Source organism: Gracilinanus agilis, chromosome 1 (genome assembly GCF_016433145.1).
Source record: "Gracilinanus agilis isolate LMUSP501 chromosome 1, AgileGrace, whole genome shotgun sequence".
Lineage (NCBI taxonomy): Eukaryota > Metazoa > Chordata > Mammalia > Didelphimorphia > Didelphidae > Gracilinanus > Gracilinanus agilis.
In genome coordinates this window covers 200,210,663-200,232,774 of record NC_058130.1, presented here as the reverse complement: position 1 = coordinate 200,232,774, position 22,112 = coordinate 200,210,663, and the positions used below count along the sequence as shown (strand labels likewise).

The window sequence follows — 22,112 nt, the reverse complement described above, 5'->3', positions numbered from 1 at the left end:
CAATTAAAATATCAATAAACATTTAATTTTCAAAAAGCAGGCATTATAGTTTTATTTTCTCCTTTTTTCCTAAGGGCTATTTTTCACCAAAGCTATTCCCCAGTATCATCTTTTTGCATATTAAAAGAATAGAGAGGAATCCAAGTTCAGTCATTCCCTGAACATTTAGGCTCTATGAGACCCTTCCATGACATGGTTTTTCATTGTACCTAGGTTGCTCTGCTTGCTATACCACAGGAGACGAGGAAATCCTCAATCTCATAATATGAAGCTTTTATATGAGCTTCAATGTTGGTAAAATCAGAAGAGATTCTCATTTTTGATTGGGAGAGTCAGTCATGAGTAAAATTTGGGGTAGAACAAAAAGGAAATGACTCTAGAATATGAAAGCCTCTGTGGTGGTACACTGTATTTGATGAAACTACCTGGAAAAAGTCTCCAGAGTCCAATATGATGTAGTGGGTCATTGTCATCACAGGATTTTCCTTTCTTAGCATTTAAACCTTCTTCTTCTTTTTTTTTTTTTTTTGGTGGGAGGGATTCTTTGATTTTTATCTGTATTCTTCTCCTGCCCCACCTTTCTGGGTAGTTTTGTTTGGGTTTTTTTGGACAGTCTTCTTTCCTAAAGGCACTGGGATTGATACAACATTTTAGCTGCAGTATTGTTCATCAGATCCTAATGATAATACTGGAAGAGAACTTAGAGGGCAACTAGTCCAACAGGTAAGGAATCTGAAGCCCAGAGAATATCAGTGAGTTGCCCAATGTCCCATAAGTAGCAATTATTACAGGAAGGATTAGACCCTTGACCTCCAACCTTAGAGTCAATGTATCTTTCTCTATTTTTTGAAGTATAGCATTTCTTAAGTTACTCTCTTTGGGTATCAGTTTCCTTATCTGTAAAATGAGAGGAGTTGGACATATTGACCCTTAACATCACTCCTGGCATTAAAACTATGATCCTATGTTGCTTTTGAAATGCCAAATAATCTATTCCATTTTAACTGCTGACTAATCCAGTCCATTGAAAAGTATTCTTTGATCTGAATGCAAATCTCACGACAGTGGTAACTTAAAGGAGTTTCCTTTCAATTCCATCTATGCCTACTTCTCTTAATTTCTAATAAGAACAGACCTAGAAACAGTGCCACATGAGAACTAATGAAAGTTCTGCATAAAAGCCAGATAGATATGGCAACAGTTGGAGTTGGGACTTTTTCTAATAAATGAATGCTTTGGAATTTCACTGGTCAGAAAAGATGCCAAAAGAAGCACACCCCTCTCCCCTGTCACATCAGTAGGTGGGATCCTACTGACTTCAGGGACATACAACCATAGGAAACTGGGGGCCTGGAATGTTGCAGCCATGTGGTTAAGAGCTCAGGCACTTAGGTAGTTCTAAGGGCCAGCAGCTGTTTTATATTTAAAGGGTCAGGAGCAAGCACTGACTTTCTCTTTTTTCTTTCTTTCTTTTTTTGGTAGGAGATAAATGAGTCCAGGGCTTACTTTGCATTACTGAGTGCCAGTCCTGCCCTCTTTTTTCTTAAATAACCCAAACTATCCCCTTTGGGGATGGTTGAATTCATCTATTCCACTCCTCCCTTTATTTTACAAATAAAGAAACTGAGACCTAAGGGGCCTAAGTGATTTTTCCCTAGGCCCTATCAGTCATAAGTCTTATAGGTGGGATAGGAACCCACAACCATTGAACAAGGAATCAGTGCTCTTTCCACTTCTCCACATATGAGAATGTTTCTCATGGATCATATCAAGAGGATACCATGTATTCTAGACCAAGTTGGTCCTCTCAGGATGCCACAGGCTGATGGATCTCAGTTCTTGAGACTGGGGTAGGGAGAAGAAGGAGGAAAATCTCTGGTGAAGTATCCACTGATTTTCTGGAATCCCTGTTCCTATTCTCTTGAAGGCCATCACCCCACACATTCACATTCAGTACTTTGGAAACAACAAAGCAGATGTTCCCTATAAGACTGGTTTCTGAAGAATACTCAGAAAGACTGAAACCAGTGACGATGTCATATGCCAAAAGCCCATGATAGAATCCATAGAGCCTCTGACTCACAAGTTTCTTCACTGAAGTCATTTCAGGGGAAGCCAGCATTGAAAAGCAAAATATGCAGGAGGGGGCTAGAGAGGGCCTGGGGGCTCCCCAACCTAAGCAAACTGCAACTGTATGAGGAGGGACTGTTTTTTCTGGAAGAAGGGGATAAGATCTCCACATCTGTAAAACATACCTTTGCACTTTAGCATTTCACCAGTACACTCTTTCAAATGAAACCCAGATGAATAACGGATAGAGGAGGGAAAAAAGGAAGAAAGAGCCTTTACTGTTGGGTTCAGTAACACCAGCTGGCCCAGTCCCCATTAATCATATAATCCTGCATCAGAAGGTCTTGCTTGACTTGGAAAGAAGGTTTTGGTCAGGTAGCTACAGTCACACAGGGGCAGCTGAGAGCTTTGTCTTTTGAGAAAGGGGAGTAGGGGAAGCCCCCAACTGATCTGATGCCAGACTATTGCTGCTTTGCACCTGCATGCGTTTATTTTGGCAAGGCTGTGGTTCCTGTTTAAAGAATTAGGAATTGGCTTCTCACTCCTTGCTTTGACAGCAAGAAGAATTCAGGTTTGAGAGAAGAATGAGAGTAAGTCTTCCAAGCATAATAAAAATGCCACTTGAAAAGTCCAACTTGGCATTTCTAGTCACTGTCACTCAGAAAAAATGACCTTTACTTCCCTGTTCTCTTCTCATTCTTCTCCCTTCCCTCATTTCCATTCTCTCTCTCTCTCTCTCTCTCTCTCTCTCTCTCTCTCTCTCTCTCTCTCTCTCTCTCTCTCTCTCCCTCCTCCTTAGTATGCTATCTCTATCCATATATGTTCTTCTCCCCCTATTCCCACCCTTATCCTATTCAAACACACACATATATATGTATCAGCATATATAAAAATGTGTATATGTATACATACATACATACATATATATACCAACGATAACATACTACCTTATATTTTTATAGTTACACACATACATAGGTATATCTTTATAGGTAAATGCATATACACACATACACCATGTGTGCATGTTAATAAAAGTCATTTAAGGTCATCTAGGGATTAGCTGTATTGAGTTTGGAGAGTCCCATTTGGAGGTTGGACACATATTGATGAGTTTTTGGGGGGCAAAGCTACTCTCAAAGACTATTGCTTTCCTAAAATCTCTGCTTCTGGGGATGGCTTTATCATCCTTCCAGGCATCAAGGTGTGACACTTTAGAACTCTCATTAACTCTTCTTTCTCCCTCTTCTCTTCTGCTATATCCAATTAACTGCCAAGTCTTATCAATCTTTCTTCTATTCACCTTTTCCTATTTACTAACTCATCAACCTAGTTCAAAGGCCCCTTTCTTCTCTCACATAGGCTACTTAAACAGCCTCCCTAATTAGACTCCCACCTGAAAAGTCTTTCCTTTTACTCCCACCTGAAGTCTTTCCTTTTACTCCCACCTGAAGTCTTTCCTTTTACCAATACCTTCTCCACATAGTTGATACATTAATATTTTTCAGGTTCAGAGGTGGCCACAACATTCCTCTGCTCAAGAAACTCAGATTGCTCCCTAATGCCTGTATGATAAAATAATCTTTTCCACTTGGTTCTTTTCTTCACAGTGTGGCTTTTTTGCCTGTCTTTCCAGACTATTACACCTCACTCCCATTACTCCACATTTCAGGCAAACTGGCCTACCTGCTATTTTTCCACATACTGTATAAATTCCCATCTGCATGACTTTGCACAGGCTGTGTCTTAAGTCTGGAATGCACTTGCTCTTCACCTTCAACCATTAGAATCTCTCGTTTCTTTCAAAACTCAGCTCAAAGGATGTTGCTTACTTATATTGAATTTTTTAACCCCTCTTCCCTGAATTTTTGAATATATTTCATGTTTATTTACATATGTGTGTTATTTCTCCTGATAGAATATAAGCTTTTTGAGGGAAGGGACTATTCATTTTTGTGTTTCTCCATAGAATCTAGCACAAAGGCTGGTATATATGTATTGCTTAACTGTTTGATACAAAAGCTTAGAAGGTCTATAACTTACATCCATAGGACTGTCCTTATTGACTAAAACTACAGATCCCTGAAGTATTTAAATCTAAAGGTATCCCAGCTATGGGTTCTTATTCTCTCTTTTCTTTTGGAATCAGAGAGCCCAGTTAATATGTTATAGTCTAGGCTCTTCTCTTACCTCCTCACTAGCTCAAGCAGGGGAATGAACAATGGGGATTTCCTTCTACCAGCAGAGATTGACTTCAGTCTCTTGACAAGTGAGACCCAGAAGGTAACCTCATATTACCTATGAGTCTCTGAAGACAGGTGTCACAGCATATACAATGGCACAGAGTAAGCATGTAATAAATGCTTGTTGATTGAATGGGAAAAGACCTGAGCCTTTGTTGCCTGGAGCTTTTCTCATGATTATAAGTCTTGGCCTGCATTAATAGAAAAAGGAAAATGAGGGTTTTGGAGATAAGGAAGTGGAGGGTGGTGGAAAGGGGACGTCGAGGTCAAGAATTGTGCCTATGGGAATATGGACCCAGGAAAGGTTCTGATAAATAATAGAAATTCATAGGCTCACAGCTTTAGAGCTGATGTTAGAGAGAGAGAGAGTACATACACCTAGGGTTAGGGTTTGCAAAAGAGACCTCAGACCCACAAACCAAGTTGTTTTCTTTTTCTTTTCATTTGTACCATTGCTTCTCCCTGTGACCTGAGAAAACACATACTTGGACTACAATATTCAATGAATGGCCCAAGTCAGCTAGATTTAATTGAAGAGAAAGGAAGTAAAGAAGGAAAAAACAACAAAGGGCCTTAAGGAAAAGCTAAGGACAATAAGAGACTTTACAATTTTCCTATAACATTTTCAACTGTTAACGATCACTCCAGCAAGCTGCATGTTCTTTTAAGTCTATGCGTTGCCCATAATCTTGTTTTCTCCCAATAGTAAGAAGTATCTACTTACCTATATAAATAAATATTTCTCCTCCACTCCTCAAATAGCTTTTAATTAATTTAATTTAATTATCATAATTAAATTATATATATAAATATATAAAATGTTATTTATTTATTCATTATTTTAAAGTCCTTTTAGTTATTTATTATATATTATTTATATATTTGTTTTATACATTAATTATAATTTCTATATTATTTATTTTTATTTATTTAAAAATATTTATTTATATTTAAAAGTCAACTTTTTTATTTATAAAGAATCACTATCTTAATTATATATCTACACAGCATTATTTTAATGGCTATATTCCCTCTCAATTTTTTCCTGTGGATAGAGATGATGTCTAGTCCTGTACCTAAAGTCAGGCTGGGATCTGTTAAAAGCACTATAGTAAAAAAAACAAAAACAAAATTCTCCTGCNTCTCTCTCTCTCTCTCTCTCTCTCTCTCTCTCTCTCTCTCTCTCTCTCTTTCTCTCTCCCTCCTCCTTAGTATGCTATCTCTATCCATATATGTTCTTCTCCCCCTATTCCCACCCTTATCCTATTCAAACACACACATATATATGTATCAGCATATATAAAAATGTGTATATGTATACATACATACATACATATATATACCAACGATAACATACTACCTTATATTTTTATAGTTACACACATACATAGGTATATCTTTATAGGTAAATGCATATACACACATACACCATGTGTGCATGTTAATAAAAGTCATTTAAGGTCATCTAGGGATTAGCTGTATTGAGTTTGGAGAGTCCCATTTGGAGGTTGGACACATATTGATGAGTTTTTGGGGGGCAAAGCTACTCTCAAAGACTATTGCTTTCCTAAAATCTCTGCTTCTGGGGATGGCTTTATCATCCTTCCAGGCATCAAGGTGTGACACTTTAGAACTCTCATTAACTCTTCTTTCTCCCTCTTCTCTTCTGCTATATCCAATTAACTGCCAAGTCTTATCAATCTTTCTTCTATTCACCTTTTCCTATTTACTAACTCATCAACCTAGTTCAAAGGCCCCTTTCTTCTCTCACATAGGCTACTTAAACAGCCTCCCTAATTAGACTCCCACCTGAAAAGTCTTTCCTTTTACTCCCACCTGAAGTCTTTCCTTTTACTCCCACCTGAAGTCTTTCCTTTTACCAATACCTTCTCCACATAGTTGATACATTAATATTTTTCAGGTTCAGAGGTGGCCACAACATTCCTCTGCTCAAGAAACTCAGATTGCTCCCTAATGCCTGTATGATAAAATAATCTTTTCCACTTGGTTCTTTTCTTCACAGTGTGGCTTTTTTGCCTGTCTTTCCAGACTATTACACCTCACTCCCATTACTCCACATTTCAGGCAAACTGGCCTACCTGCTATTTTTCCACATACTGTATAAATTCCCATCTGCATGACTTTGCACAGGCTGTGTCTTAAGTCTGGAATGCACTTGCTCTTCACCTTCAACCATTAGAATCTCTCGTTTCTTTCAAAACTCAGCTCAAAGGATGTTGCTTACTTATATTGAATTTTTTAACCCCTCTTCCCTGAATTTTTGAATATATTTCATGTTTATTTACATATGTGTGTTATTTCTCCTGATAGAATATAAGCTTTTTGAGGGAAGGGACTATTCATTTTTGTGTTTCTCCATAGAATCTAGCACAAAGGCTGGTATATATGTATTGCTTAACTGTTTGATACAAAAGCTTAGAAGGTCTATAACTTACATCCATAGGACTGTCCTTATTGACTAAAACTACAGATCCCTGAAGTATTTAAATCTAAAGGTATCCCAGCTATGGGTTCTTATTCTCTCTTTTCTTTTGGAATCAGAGAGCCCAGTTAATATGTTATAGTCTAGGCTCTTCTCTTACCTCCTCACTAGCTCAAGCAGGGGAATGAACAATGGGGATTTCCTTCTACCAGCAGAGATTGACTTCAGTCTCTTGACAAGTGAGACCCAGAAGGTAACCTCATATTACCTATGAGTCTCTGAAGACAGGTGTCACAGCATATACAATGGCACAGAGTAAGCATGTAATAAATGCTTGTTGATTGAATGGGAAAAGACCTGAGCCTTTGTTGCCTGGAGCTTTTCTCATGATTATAAGTCTTGGCCTGCATTAATAGAAAAAGGAAAATGAGGGTTTTGGAGATAAGGAAGTGGAGGGTGGTGGAAAGGGGACGTCGAGGTCAAGAATTGTGCCTATGGGAATATGGACCCAGGAAAGGTTCTGATAAATAATAGAAATTCATAGGCTCACAGCTTTAGAGCTGATGTTAGAGAGAGAGAGAGTACATACACCTAGGGTTAGGGTTTGCAAAAGAGACCTCAGACCCACAAACCAAGTTGTTTTCTTTTTCTTTTCATTTGTACCATTGCTTCTCCCTGTGACCTGAGAAAACACATACTTGGACTACAATATTCAATGAATGGCCCAAGTCAGCTAGATTTAATTGAAGAGAAAGGAAGTAAAGAAGGAAAAAACAACAAAGGGCCTTAAGGAAAAGCTAAGGACAATAAGAGACTTTACAATTTTCCTATAACATTTTCAACTGTTAACGATCACTCCAGCAAGCTGCATGTTCTTTTAAGTCTATGCGTTGCCCATAATCTTGTTTTCTCCCAATAGTAAGAAGTATCTACTTACCTATATAAATAAATATTTCTCCTCCACTCCTCAAATAGCTTTTAATTAATTTAATTTAATTATCATAATTAAATTATATATATAAATATATAAAATGTTATTTATTTATTCATTATTTTAAAGTCCTTTTAGTTATTTATTATATATTATTTATATATTTGTTTTATACATTAATTATAATTTCTATATTATTTATTTTTATTTATTTAAAAATATTTATTTATATTTAAAAGTCAACTTTTTTATTTATAAAGAATCACTATCTTAATTATATATCTACACAGCATTATTTTAATGGCTATATTCCCTCTCAATTTTTTCCTGTGGATAGAGATGATGTCTAGTCCTGTACCTAAAGTCAGGCTGGGATCTGTTAAAAGCACTATAGTAAAAAAAAACAAAAACAAAATTCTCCTGCTATATGCCCTCTGAGTTTCATAGGTTCATAAGATTAGAAATTTCTAGCTCTCCTTAATGGCCATCTAGTTTAATCTCCTTCTTTTACAAACAAGAACAATAGGTACAAAGGAGTGGGGTGACTTCTCCAAGGTCACACAGGTTCTACATTGCCAAGGCAGAATATCAAACCAAATCCTTTAACTCCAAAGCTTGTACTTTTTCCATTGCATTTTCCTTATAGCAAATCTGCATATTGGCACAAGCATAATTGTCTCGATTTTATAGATGAAAAAACCAAGGCTTAGAGAGTTTGAGGGACACATAGCTGGATCAAAGGTAAGACTCACAACTAGGTCTTCTTTCCATAAGACTGGTGCTATTTTTATACATGCCAGGCTGTGATCACAATATGACAGAGGCTGGGCCAGGGGAACCATCCATAAGCCTACCTGTTGGCTAATAGCTGGGACCTGGTTCCTGAAGGTGAGGTCAGGTAGATGGCCAGATCTCCCCTTCGAGGGTGGGTGATGGTGATGCGTACAACCACATGCTCCAGATAGTTCACATGGTGATGGGGGTTGTCGGAGCAACCTGAAGCTTTGTAAATGGAGCGGACAGCACTGCTGGGTCGAATGGTTCTGGAACAAATGTAAAGCATCGCAGTCAATTACTACCCGTACTGGACCAGGATGAGAGAGAGAACTGGCACCCCATTGGGTTGTCATCTTCAGAATATGAACCTTATTCTTGGTTGTTCCCAACCAAAGCTTAAGAAATACACTCAAATAATAACATTGTCATTTCACAAATGTTGAGCAAATTCAAGTAAATTCCACAAACATTCATGAGACACTCCCTATGGGTAAGACACTGTGACAGACACTGGGGATAGAAAGAGAGAAATGCAAAACAATCATTGCCCTTTAAGGCAGCTACATTCATACAGGCAGTTAGGCAATAAACATTTATTAAGCACCTACTATGTGCCAGCACTATATAAGCTGTGGAGATATAAAAAGAAGCAATAAATAGTTCCTATTTCTAAGGAACTAACATTCTAATGAGGGACACAATAAGCAAACAAATATGTACAAACTACATATAGGATAAAAAGGAAATAAAAGATGGAAGGCACTAGAATTGAGAGGGAATAGAGAAGACTTCCTGTACAAATCAGGATTTTAATTGGGATTTAGAGTAAGACACATAGAGCAGCTGTCAGAAAGGAGGAGGGAGAGCATTCCAGGGAAGGGGGACAGCAAAAAGAAAATGTCCAGAGTCAAGAGACAGAGTGTCTTTTTTGAGTAACAGCCAGATCAATGTCATTGGATCAAAGAGTACATGTTGGGAGTAAGGTATAAGAAGAGGAGAAAGGTAGGAGGTAGTTAAATGATGAAAGGCTTTGAACTTCACAGAGTATTTTGTATTTGATCCTGTAGATGCTAGGAAATCCCTGGAGTTGATTGAGTAGGGGAAGGGTGGCATGGTCAGATCTGACTACCCTTTAGGAAAATCACTTTGTTGGCTGAAAGGAGGTTGGACTGGAGTATGGAGAGAATAGAGGCAGACAGGCCCACAAGAAGACTATTGCAATAGGCCAGGCATGAGGTGATGAGGATATGATAGAGATATTTGGATTCCTAAGACCTGGGTTTGAAGACTGACTACTACTATCTGGGTTTTTCTTTTTCTTTTTCTTTTTTTTCCTTTTCAGTTGTATCTGACTTTTTGTGACCTCATTTAGGGTTTTCTTGGAAGAGATATTGTAGTGGTTTGCCATTTCTTTCTCCAGCTCATTTTACAGATGAGGAACTAAGGCTAACAGGGCTATGTGACTTGTTCAGGGCCACACATCTAGTAAGTATGAATGATTGGATTTGAATTCAGGAAGATGTGTCTTCATGACTCCAGGTTTAGCACTCTATCTTCTGTGCCACCTAGCTGCCACTATCTGGATTATTTATTTTACTTTAAATTAATTTCCTTCCCCATTCCTCTTTCTCCCTCATGCTCCCTTTCTTATTCTGTTTCTATCTTTCTCTTTCATTTGCAGGGAGTGAGATGGGAGGAAAAGAATATAAACTAATTAATTAAAACAGTTTTTTTAAAGTAATGTAAGTTCCTTGAGGGCAGGTACTGTTTCCACTTCGACTTTTTATCTCCAGTGCATCATACATAGAAAGCACTTGCTAAATGCTTGCTGATTCACTGCGGTATTAATTACCTTGAGATTCCATCCATTTCATGGAAAAGCAACTTTAGCTTCTCTGGACAACTAACCGAGACAGACATTAAAAGAGAATGTCTAGGGGGCAGCTGAGTGACTCAGTGAATTGAGAGTCAGGCCCAGAGACCAGAGGTCCTTCGGTTCAAATCTGGCCTCAGACACTTCCTAGCTGTGTGACCCTGGGCAAGTCACTTGACCCCCATTGCCTAGCCCTTACCACTCTTCTCCCTTAGAATCAATAGACAGAAGATAAGAGTTGAAAAAAAATAAAAGAGAATGTCTGAGATATTTGAGGGCATTATTATCATAAATGACTGTTTCAGAAAATTACTTGATTTGTCGGTCAGTGCTCTCTACACACACGTGCTGCTGGGGTACAGTGGTCCACTTTTCAGCTTCCATCACCATGGCTTCTGCATCCATCAGCCCGAATCCATAGAGATGACTCACTGTGGAAGGTGAACAAAATGGTAAGTTTGACACCAACAAAATGTATTGAATATTTATTAATCTTATAAGTCACATTGTCTCTCAGAGGAGAATTCAGATAGCACTCTTCATGACCATGGCTTCCCTGTAGATTATGGATTTAAGAATAAATAGGTGAAAGGTATCAATAGATAGTGTCTCTTCATTGATACATTAAGTGCTTCTTTTACCTAAGTGCCTTAGTCATGGAATATTAACTTCTTTCTATAAATCCCACAACTTGAAATAATTATCTAGTCTGCAGAGATCTAAAAAATATGCACAACTTTTCATAATGTAAGTGTATATTGATAATAAAACTTGGAAGCAAGATAATCTACTGTACTTTTTGCCAGAATAGTGAAGCTGAATGGCCCTATAAGACAAAATGTTATCTTTCCTTTTACAGGGAAAGATTCGATCAAACTAGGAAGGTCTTTAGGTTTTTGTGAGATAATAATATTAACAATAACTCATTTATTTAGTCCTTTTAGGTTTGTGAAGCATATTGCAGTCATTATTATTTCTCCTTTGCAACAACTCTGTGAAGCAGGTGCTGATTTTATTATCTTAATTTTATAAGTGTGTGGATTGAGGCTCATAGAGATTAATTGGCTTTACCCCAAAACACTTATCTTTCATTTCCCAGGGACAGGTCTTATTGATTTTAAGAGGAATTTGACATCCCTGCCAGGAGACTATATCAATAATTCCCAATATTTGGTTTTTCATTCCAATTTGATTTTTAGATTCTAGATTTCATGATCATGTAAAGTTAGCCTGTCTTCAGTGTCTTCCGGCTCAAATCCATTCTCACACTACTGCCAAACTGATCTCCTAAAACTTGGCTTTCATCACCAACACTTCCTTGTGGGAAACCTTTTCATAGTTCCCCACTGCTCATAGGATAAATCCCACACTCCATATTCCAGATTTTAAGACCTTCCATAACTTGGCCCCAACCTTATTTTTAACTATTCCCTTATGCAAACTCCATGCCAAGCTGGTTGATCCACTCAAAATTTCCTGAACACATTTTGCTCATTTATGCCTTTTTCTTATTTGTATGTTATAAACTGAATCAAAGAAGGTACATTGGTATGTGAGCAAAGCAGAATTGCAGTGGCTCAAAATAAATGCAATATATAAAAATTTAGAGACATCTCCAGCCCAAGTGGCTATTTATATGAGCTATTTGTGCCTGACCAGTGGTAGAGCTTTCTGAGTGCAATCAACCATAATTGGATGTAATGTTCATTGACCCTGAAATTGTGAAGTCATTTTTGTTCTCTCCACTACAAAGGACAACAAAGGACCAACATGTTATAATTCTGCCTCATAGTATCCTTATCATCCCTCAAAATGCAAATCAATTACTCCCTTCTACATGTGACCTCTCCTGATCAACAGTGTTAGTGCCCTCCCTCCCTCCCTAACTACCTTGCATTTATTATTTTTATATATTTTCTGTGTATACCTGTAGGGACACCTGTTGTCTCTCAGTAGAATACATTCTTTTTGAGAGCAGATATTGTTTCATTGTTATTATGACCATTTCTATTGCCTAGCACAATGCCAGGCACACTGTAGTCACTTAAAAGGCTGCTTGTAGATTGACTAACCTTCTATCTGAAATGCCTTTCTTGTCTCTCTCTTCATTGATTAATTCCACCCATGAATCAAGGTCTAGCTCATTACTACCAGGATTTTACTAATTTTTCAAGTAATATAAATAATAACTCACAATTTGCTTTAAGCTTTGTAATGTAATTTCCTCACAACAACTCTGTGCAAGAATTATTATTGTTCTCATTATTTTATTTGATTTGATGCCTTGACTTATAGTTCTGTGATTTCATCAATTTAGGGGAACTACTTCTAGGGAAACTCTCTTCATTGAAAGAGATGAAGATCTCAGATCATTCAGTCACTCAATAAACTTCACTATGTATTGGACACTGAGCTAAGGCTGTAACTTACCATCATGGAGAATTTATTGGACACATCAAAATTTTCCTGTGGTTACATAGCTTGTCTGTGACAGGCAGAAGGCCTGCCTTTTATCGGCATCCTGTTGCCTCTCACCCTCATCTTATAGATGAAAAAAATCTGAGTTTCCCAGAAATAAACTAATTTCAGTTGACACAGCTAATAAGTGGTTAATCTGGGATCTAAACCCAGGACTCCTTACTTTAACTCCAATCTTTGAGAAGTATGTCAATACTGCTTCTAAATGTCTTGCTTTTGTCTATGAAGCTGTGTGACTTTAAGGTAGATACTTTGTTGGGACCCACTCTCTGAGTTTCAGTTTCCTCATCTATAAAATGAATGTGAGACTCAACAACTTCTAAGTCTCTGCCATCCCAAAATCTGTGAAGTAGTACCATTTTGACCAAATTGCTCTTTTAAGCTTCTCTGGGTCTTAGTTTCCTCATCTGTAAAATGAAAGAGTTAGACTTGATGTCTACTAATGGATCTTCCAGTTCTAAATTTATGGTTTTTGAGTATATAAATATCTTTGGATTAAAAATAGCTGCTTCAGGCTGAAAATTTTCTATTTCTTTTCTTTTATAAAAACACGTATCTTCTATCTTAGTATTACTTTTAAGAGGAAAGAGCAGCAAGGGCTACACAATCAGGGCTATATGAGTTGCCCAGAGTAACCCAATTGAAACTAGATTTGAGCCAAGGAACTCCTAATTTCAAGCTTGGCATTCTATTCACTGTGCCACCTCACTACCCCTCTTCTGTTTCCTTTCAACTCTGATGAATTAACTGAAACATAAAGTAAAGAGATTGTAGGAATAAACAATCTCACTGGAACTTTTTTTATGTTGTATACCAGTTATCTACCTACCAGATAATTTTCTATTCTGTGATTTTTCTAAAGTATCTATTAAAAAGACAAGGAAAAGACTAGAGATTAAGAAAGTGGTTCAGTGCTGAGGGTGGGATCTTTCAATTTGTTTGAGTTCTGGTCAGAACAGTCTTTTAGACACTCAGGAGGTGACAGTATAATCGTGACTGCTTACAAGTCTGCACATTACAAGATTACAGCTTTACAGCTGCTACTAAGTGACCTTGGACAAGTCACTTGTATCTTGATTTCCTCAACTGAAAATGAAGGGTTTTTGACTAGAAGGATTTTGGCTTCTGCGGTCCCTTCCAGCTCTAGAGCTAAGAACAACCAAGGTTTCTTCCCACTCAAAATCTGTGATTTTAAGTTATAAAACTGCAACTCAAACTCAAATCCTTTCGATTCAAACCCAATATTTTCTCTTGCTATAACAGGCTTACCTCTCAATCAGAAACACAAAAGGGTGCTTTATCCCCTTTTTGCATTCCTTCTTGAACTTCAATCAGAACAAGAATCTTTAGTCAAATCTCATTAATCATATAAGCTTATAGGTATATGTAACTACTTAGAATGGCTGCCACAAAATTAAATCTTTGTATATTGGGATATATTTCAGGGGGTGAGGAAGATAAGAAGGGTGTAATTAAAAGGGAGAGACTTTTAAAACCTCTTGAGGTTGTGTATCGATAAATCAATATAGACTGAACCACAACACATCTCTCCGGAAAATGTACATACCCAGTGTTTTAAAGAAGTATCCTCCAAGGAATGGAACAAATCTTTCCAACTGGGCTCTGCCGAGGGTATGGAAAACACTTCACCCCTCCCTTATCAATGCCAAAGTAGAATAGCACACAGGGAAAAGTCTATTCGTGTAAACATTCATTCATTCACTCAACAAGTATTTTATTAAGCACCAACTACTATAGGTCAAGCACTATGCTCAGCCCTGGGGACACAAAGTCAAAAACAGAAGAAGCTGTTTTCAAGAAGCTTATATTCTAATGGAGGAAACAACATATATGCCAATAGGTAAATGCAAAATACATTCATTCTGGGAATGTCCCTGCCCTCAAGGAGTTTATAGTTTATTGGTATGTCTAGTACAGTGCTTGGTAGGCATTTAAAAAAATATTTGTTGATTGGCTGATGGGGAACAACTTGTCCACTAATAATTAAGTGGAAAATAAGCACAAAGAAAATAAAAGTTATATTGGTTCAGGGTAAGGGAGGGAATCTGAAAAACAGAGGGGATCAGGAAAGCTACAAAGCAGTAGGATAGACAATGAGATGGGAAGGAAATCAATTCATTGCATCTTTAAAAATTCATAATGCTGTTCCCTAAACTTCTCTTTTCTTTGTTAGTTTTAATAAGCATGACATGCCTAGGGCATTTGGTGACCGTACATCAATTTATACCTTAACTGTTACTGGTTTGACAATGACTTGAAATATGATTAAATGTCTTCACCCTGTATGGCCTTCCATCTTCCGTCTCGTAAGCCACTGAATAAAATATATACTCATTATCTATGCTACTGTTTTGATTCTCTCTTCATGATGTACTGAATGGAGAATTGACCGTGGAGTATACTTGCATTACATATGGGAATGTTAATAGGCTAATAAAATTGTCATGCCATGAATAAATATCCCTTACTATGAGATTTTGTTTTCTGAGACCTAAAATGAACTAGAGAGAAAAATCCCTCTACTTGATTCAATGTACATTTTGAATGGCATGTTCTCCAAGAAAGTCAATGGCAGAAGTTGGGGACCTAAATGAGATACCAATAGCAACTCTTTTTGTGGTATGAGTCAAAATTAGAGATGGGATGGGTGCCCATTGATTGGGGAAGTGATGGGTTTACCCTCCTTAGAACCCTTCTTCAGAAGCTAGATAACCATATGTTATGTATGTTGTAGTGGGGTCTTTTTTAGTATGGGAGTAGGCTGCATGCCCGTGGAGGCCCCTACCAACTCTAAAATGCTAAGGATCCTGTGAATTGTGGTATATGAATATGAAGGAATATTGTTGTACCAGAGGAAATGAAAAATATGAGTTGAAACATGGAAGACTTGTACTAAGTGATGCTGAGTGAAGCATAACCAGAGGAACAGTTCAAAATGACTAAAAATAGCCCAAGACAGGGGGCAGCTGGGTAGCTCAGTGGAGTGAGAGTCAGGCCTAGAGACAGGAGGTCCTAGGTTCAAACCCGACCTCAGCCACTTCCCAGCTGTGTGACCCTGGGCAGGTCACTTGACCCCCATTGCCCACCCTTACCACTCTTCCGCCTATGAGACAATACACCGAAGTACAAGGGTAAAAAAAAAAAAATAGCCCAAGACAGGCAAATTCTGAGCAACCGCAATGAATTATCATGTCTTGGAGGATACATGATGAAACATAGCTTCCTTTTACATTTATATTTACATTCAGAGGGTTAGATACTATGGAGACGATATAAATGGAGATTTTGAACCCTTGGACTTCATCCCCCAGAAGTCTTAGTATTTCCCAAAATTCCTTTTAATCTCTCCACCAAGTTCTGAGGCTTCGCCTCTCTCTTTTCCTCTTTTCTTTCCAGAGCAGGCTGGAAGGTTTAGGTAGCTGTTTGCTTTAGTTATTATTAATAAAACTTTTAAAAACATAATACTTAGTTATTGAATATTAATTTTAATCTTCACAGAGAGTGGAAACTTTTGCTTTCCTTTGTAGAGTGTTTCTCGCTGCTTGAGATGTCCTCACTCCCTTGAATAGACCATGTTTCTCTCTCTCAGTATTTATGGCATTCATAACTTCCCTTCCTCAAAGCTCCTATGACCTTCATGCTGTAGTTGTATTTTTAGCACAGTGCCTGGCACATAGGAGGCAACTTATAAATATTTGCTAATTGATTTTCAGTGGTTGCCTTTGGAAGTCTCAGTTGGTAGCCTGAAACAGCTGAATGCTTGGGATCAGGGTATAGAGAGGGATCATTGAAGATAGAGCTAGAGTATTTATCAACAACAATCTCTTCTGGCTGCTTCCTTTCCCCTTTTCCTTACTTCTCCCTGCTCTACCTTCACAATGAACTTTTCTTCCTATATATTTGCACTATTGATATCAGAAGGTGAATGGGAACAAAAAGTTTTGTCATGTATTATTTAATTGTGAGCTAATTAGTAAGCTTGCACTGAACATCCTATTGCAGCTCCAGGGAACTACACAGGTAGAAAAAGTATACCATATGTGTGTTGCTTGAAAAAGAGGCCTATTTTATGTTGTTGTTCAGTTGTCTTGGTCACGCCTGACTCTTTCTGACCCCAACTGGGGTTTTCTTGGCAAAGATACTGGGAGTGGTTTGCCATTTCCTTCTCCAGTCTATTTCATAAGTGCCAATAAATGTCCCCGTGGTGTATAGATGGGCCTTAAAGATAATTGAATGTAATCCATCCAGCTGAGAGATGAGGAAAACTTATGTCCTATCACAAACTGTCTTGTTCTTTGGTTGTTTTTGTGCTTGTCAAACCCTGAACTGAATTGTAGGGCCTCGTAATAATAATAGTAAATGCTTAGTAAATGGTTGGCTGATGAGTGAATAATAGATAATGAAAAAATGTTACATGGGAAAGAAGGATCCTTCTCAAAATGTCATAAACATACAAAAATATTTTTAGCAGCTCTTTTGGTAGTGGCAAAGAACTGGAAACTTAAAGAGTGTCTATCAGTTGGGGAATGGCTGAAAAAGTTGTGAATATGATTGTAATTAAATACTATTGCGCCATGAGAAATGGCAAAAAGGATGAGTTCAGAAAAATCTGGAAGTCATATGAACTGATACAAATTAGGTGAGCAAGACCAGAACAGTGTATATAGTATCAGAAATATTATATTTTAATCACCTGTGAAAAACTAAAAACTTATCAGCAAAACAAAGTCCAAGAAAATCCCAAGGGACTCATGATAAAAAAAATGCTATCCAGAGGCAAAGAATGAACTGTTGGAACCTGATTACAGATCAAAGCATGCCATCTTTCATTTTATTTCCTTCATGAGTTTTTACTGTATGAGTGATGTATGTCTTCTCTCATGGCATGGGAAATGTGGCATGAAAGTACTGGTATAACCCATATCAGACAATTTACTCAGGGAGGAAAGGGGGCTAAGGGAGAGAAAATCTGAATTTCAAAATGTCAGAAAACAATTGTAAAAATTGTTTCTACCTATAATTTTAAAAAATAAAAGAAAATTTAAATTTTTTTAAATGCTTGAAATAAAAATGCATCCAGCTATTACAAGGAGTGGAATTAAAGATGATAGGTGAATGACTAATCTGCTCTGTTCATTGGGAGAGGCTGGAAATCAAATCAACAAACATTTATTAAGTTCCTACAATGTGTCAGGTATTATGCTAAGCACTGGGAGTGAAAGAAAAACAAAAATTAGCCTCTACTTTTAAGAAGCTCACAGTCTCATGGAGGATACAACTGTGTACAAACAAGATACATAAAAGAAAAACTAGAGATAATCTCAGAGGTAAGGCATTAGCATGAAGGGATATTAAGCTCCCAGAAGGTGGGATTTTAGCTGAGACTTGATGGAAGTCAGGGAAGCCCGGGAGAAAGATGAGGAAGGAGAGTTCCAAGTAAGAGAATAGCCAGTGAAAATACACAAAATAAGGAGTATTTTGTGCAAGGAAGAGGAAAGAGGCAAGTGTCACTGGATGGATGAGGATGTAGAAATGAGTAAAGTTTAAGAAGGCCAGAAAGGTAGGAAAGGACCAGTGCATCTGTTGGGGAGAGGGGGTCACATTAGAATACATTATTCTTCAGTTTCTTTCAAAGTAACCCTATTTGATTCTTATTATTTATTTTAAAATCTGTCCTGCTACTTTAAAAAAAATTAAATCTATTTAATTATTTGTTATATTTAAAGGCCCAGTTAGCTTCCCCCCACCCCTTGTTCTATTAGAGAAGGCATCATTTGACAAAAAAGATATATGTAGATATAAAATTGTCTTACTTATTTCTATTTATTAGTTATGTCTCTGGAGGTGGACATATACAAGCCACTCTTCAAACAATAATTCTATTACTGTATATATAATGTTCTCTTGGTTCTATTCATCTTACTCTTCATAATTTCATGTATGTCTTTCTATGTTTTTCCAAAATTAACCTGTTTGTCATTTCTTATAGCACAGTGGTATACACAATCATCTACCACAACTTGTTTGGTCATATCCCAATTTGACTATTTATCCATTGTTTATGGCTCATATTGTTATATGTTCTCTATATACTTTAAATATGAGACCTTTATCTGAGAAACTATGAAAATTTTTCCCTTTTAATTTTGGGTACGTTAGTTTTATTTTTTTAAAAAAACCTTTAAAATTTTTATGTGTTTGAAATTATCCATTTTATATCTCACAATACTTTCTATCTCTTGTTTGTTAATAAATTCTGCTACTTTCATTATCTTCCCTTCTCTCCACACTTTATTACGGACCCACAAGAAGCTAAACTCTCCCCTCCATGAAAAAGTCAATCTATACATCTTTGGAACTCCTTCCGGTGGCTGAGCTGTCCTACCTCATTCAATCTTTTTACTCTCCCATCATCCCATCCAGCCATCTTCCAGGAAACCAAGACCTACCCATTTGCATTGCCAACTTCTTTATACTCTCAGCCCCTTCCATTTTTTTGTACGGGAATAGTACTCCAATCAATACTACCATTCTAAAGGGAATGACAATAAATCATCCCATGGCGAAACTTAAACTCTGTGACTCCTCTGAATAAAGCTCACTTCTCTGGCTCCCCATTTTTGTCTTCCTTTATTAGAATGCACACTCCATGAGGGCTGGGACTGCCTCACTTTGGAATTGTATAGTGTCTGGCACATTGTTGTTGTTCAGTCTTTTCAGTCAGGTCCAACTCTTTGAGGTTTTCTAGGCAAAGATTCTAGAATGATTTGCTATTAATTCTCCAGCTCATTTTAAAAATGAGAGAACTCAGGCAAACGAAGTCACACAATAAGTAGATTTGACCTCAGGAATATGCATCTCCCCAATTCCCAGATCAATGTTTTATCCACTGGCTCTTAATAAATGCTTTTTCATTTACTCACTCATTCAAGAACCTGTGGCTTCACAGATGAAGGTTCTTCCTCTACCAATTCTACTGGCAACCTCTACACGACTTAGATAGGAGATGGTCTATGAGGGTTATTTTGGCCTGAAAAATTATCACCCAGTGGCCAATAAGATCAGGAATCTCTTTGAATTTAGCTGAAGTGCTATTGTAAAGTCCTGCTTTAATGTCCCATCATAATGTGGAGATGACCCTGTGTTTCACCCTCTCCTCCCAAATCAGGTGCATTTGGCCCAGGTGCCAAAATTTCTAGTTACAACATTATTCCCTTCTGTGTAGGGAGGGAGGAAAGAGAGAGAGGTACTATGGGTATGGAATATTGTATACACTGTCAAATGCAATTGTTGTATCAGATGGCTTTGCATAACAGAGATGGGAGGTGTTAAGAGGATATAACTGTGATATTAAAAAACAACAACAAAGGTTAGCAACAAATGTTGCAAAAAACTCTAGAATAAAATGAACTCTAAAATCTATGTGAACCCTAATGACTGAAACTGGGTGGAGAGAGTCTCTTCAGCAATCCACATAAAGGAAATAGAAAAAAACAGTAAGACTTCTGAATTCTCTTCATCTCTGACTGCTCTAAGGTTACAAATCATTTGATTCATATTGAGGCTGTGAGGTTGGTACCTTTGAAGATACTATTAGTCATATGAGGAAACTGAGTCTCAGAATTTACAAGATCATAAATGTATAGGGGGAAGGTACTTTTGAGGCCAATGAGTTTAAATCCATTGCTTTTCATGTGGGAAAACTGAGGCCCAGAGAGTTTAAATGACTTACTGAGGTCCACAGCCTCTAGTAAATTAAGGGATTTGAGTATAGGTCTTCCTGACTCCAAACCCAGTGTTCTTTCCACTGCTAGAGTTTATGAGATGAACTGTCAGCAAAACACTTTTTTAATAAAAATATGTGGTACATTATAAGAGATCTATTTGATTTAGTTTGAGTTTTTAGTCTGTTGACAATAAGTTACATATTTGTCGTGTCTCAAAAATAAGTTTGATTTCACCTGTTAGCTTCTAGCAAACAGAATGATGAAAGATACATTTTGTATTTTCTAAAGCACAGGTGGTTTAAAAAAAGTCACTGAGGCTTGTCCCGACCTGGCCCATGTATGACCAGATTGGCTTGGGAGAAAAGACTTTCCAAGCCAAAAGGACATACCATTTTAGCTTACAGTCTCTCCTGATTGGGTAAGAAGATGTGGAAAAACAGACATGTTTTCATAGTTTTAGTTGAGTTTGAGATGAAAATAGAAGTACTGAGAACTGACCTTAAGCACACTATCTTTTTGGGGGAGTACAACTCACTTCAGAAAAGCAACTATAATTTACCTAAGGAACAGTCCCAGATAAGATGCTTAGTGGCGAAAACAAAGCCAAAGAGAGATACCAATTAAAGGAATTCTCTAAATATTGGGTCTACAGAACCTTCTATTAGAAGTTTTATTATCTCTGAATGAATATCAAGGACCTTGGCAATAAAGTGTTTAGATAGCCAAGGCTTCTGTTTAAAATACAATTTTTTACATTAAAAAGTTATTTTCCAAATCATTATCGTTCCCATCTCTCTGTCTTTATACAAATTTCCCCAACCCTGGAATGCATCACCTTCTCACTTTGGGTCAGATATTACTAAATAAACTCTTTCCTGATGCCCCCAGTTATTAGGGGGGAATTACCCTCCTCAAAGTATCTGTGGACATGTAGCACCAAGTAAAACAAAAGGTTCTTGAGGGAAGAATGGGTAATTTTTTTCTAAAGACATTGAAAGGAAGCTAGGAAATAGTGTAAGGTTGCCCATTAATTAAAAGTCTCTAATAACTTTATGATAAATACATTTTTGTCTTTGTAACCACACTTGTAGCATAGCACCTTGATTGGAGGAGGAACTAAATAAATGTTTGTAGAATTAATGTTAGATAGTTTGTGTCAGCTTTGTACAAGTATTACTTATGAAGTTATTCATTAGTAATAAAAGAGCTGGTTAATTAATGATGGAAGCTTATCTCTTCAAAGTTTATGAACATGGCATGACTAGCTGATAGTGACCAGACATAGCACAAGAGTCATCTACTGGTGAAACATGGAAACTGCACTTACACAGAGAGGGATCTCATTAATAATTCTTTCTTTCCCTCCCTCCCTCCCTTCCTTCCTCCCTTCCTTCCTCCCTCCTTCCTCCCTCCCTTCCTCCTTCTTCCTCCCTCCCTTCCCTCCCTTATCTCCCTCTCTCTTTTCTTCCTTCCTTCCTTCCTTCCTTCCTTCCTTCCTTCCTTCCTTCCTTCCTTCCTTCCTTCCTTCCTTCCTTCCTTCCTTCCACTG

General features: G+C 37.4%; 1 protein-coding gene across 1 annotated transcript in view; it reads right to left on the bottom strand.

Moving 5' to 3' along the window:
* PCSK5 (proprotein convertase subtilisin/kexin type 5) overlaps positions 1 to 22,112 on the bottom strand; it is a 593,358-nt gene that overhangs the window by 224,026 nt on the left and 347,220 nt on the right. The window contains exons 11-12 of the mRNA XM_044678618.1: positions 10,651 to 10,768; positions 8,542 to 8,730 (exon numbers count right to left, since the gene is read on the bottom strand). Coding sequence (XP_044534553.1) covers positions 8,542 to 8,730; positions 10,651 to 10,768 — 307 coding nt within the window. The remainder of the gene's footprint in view (positions 1 to 8,541; positions 8,731 to 10,650; positions 10,769 to 22,112) is intronic.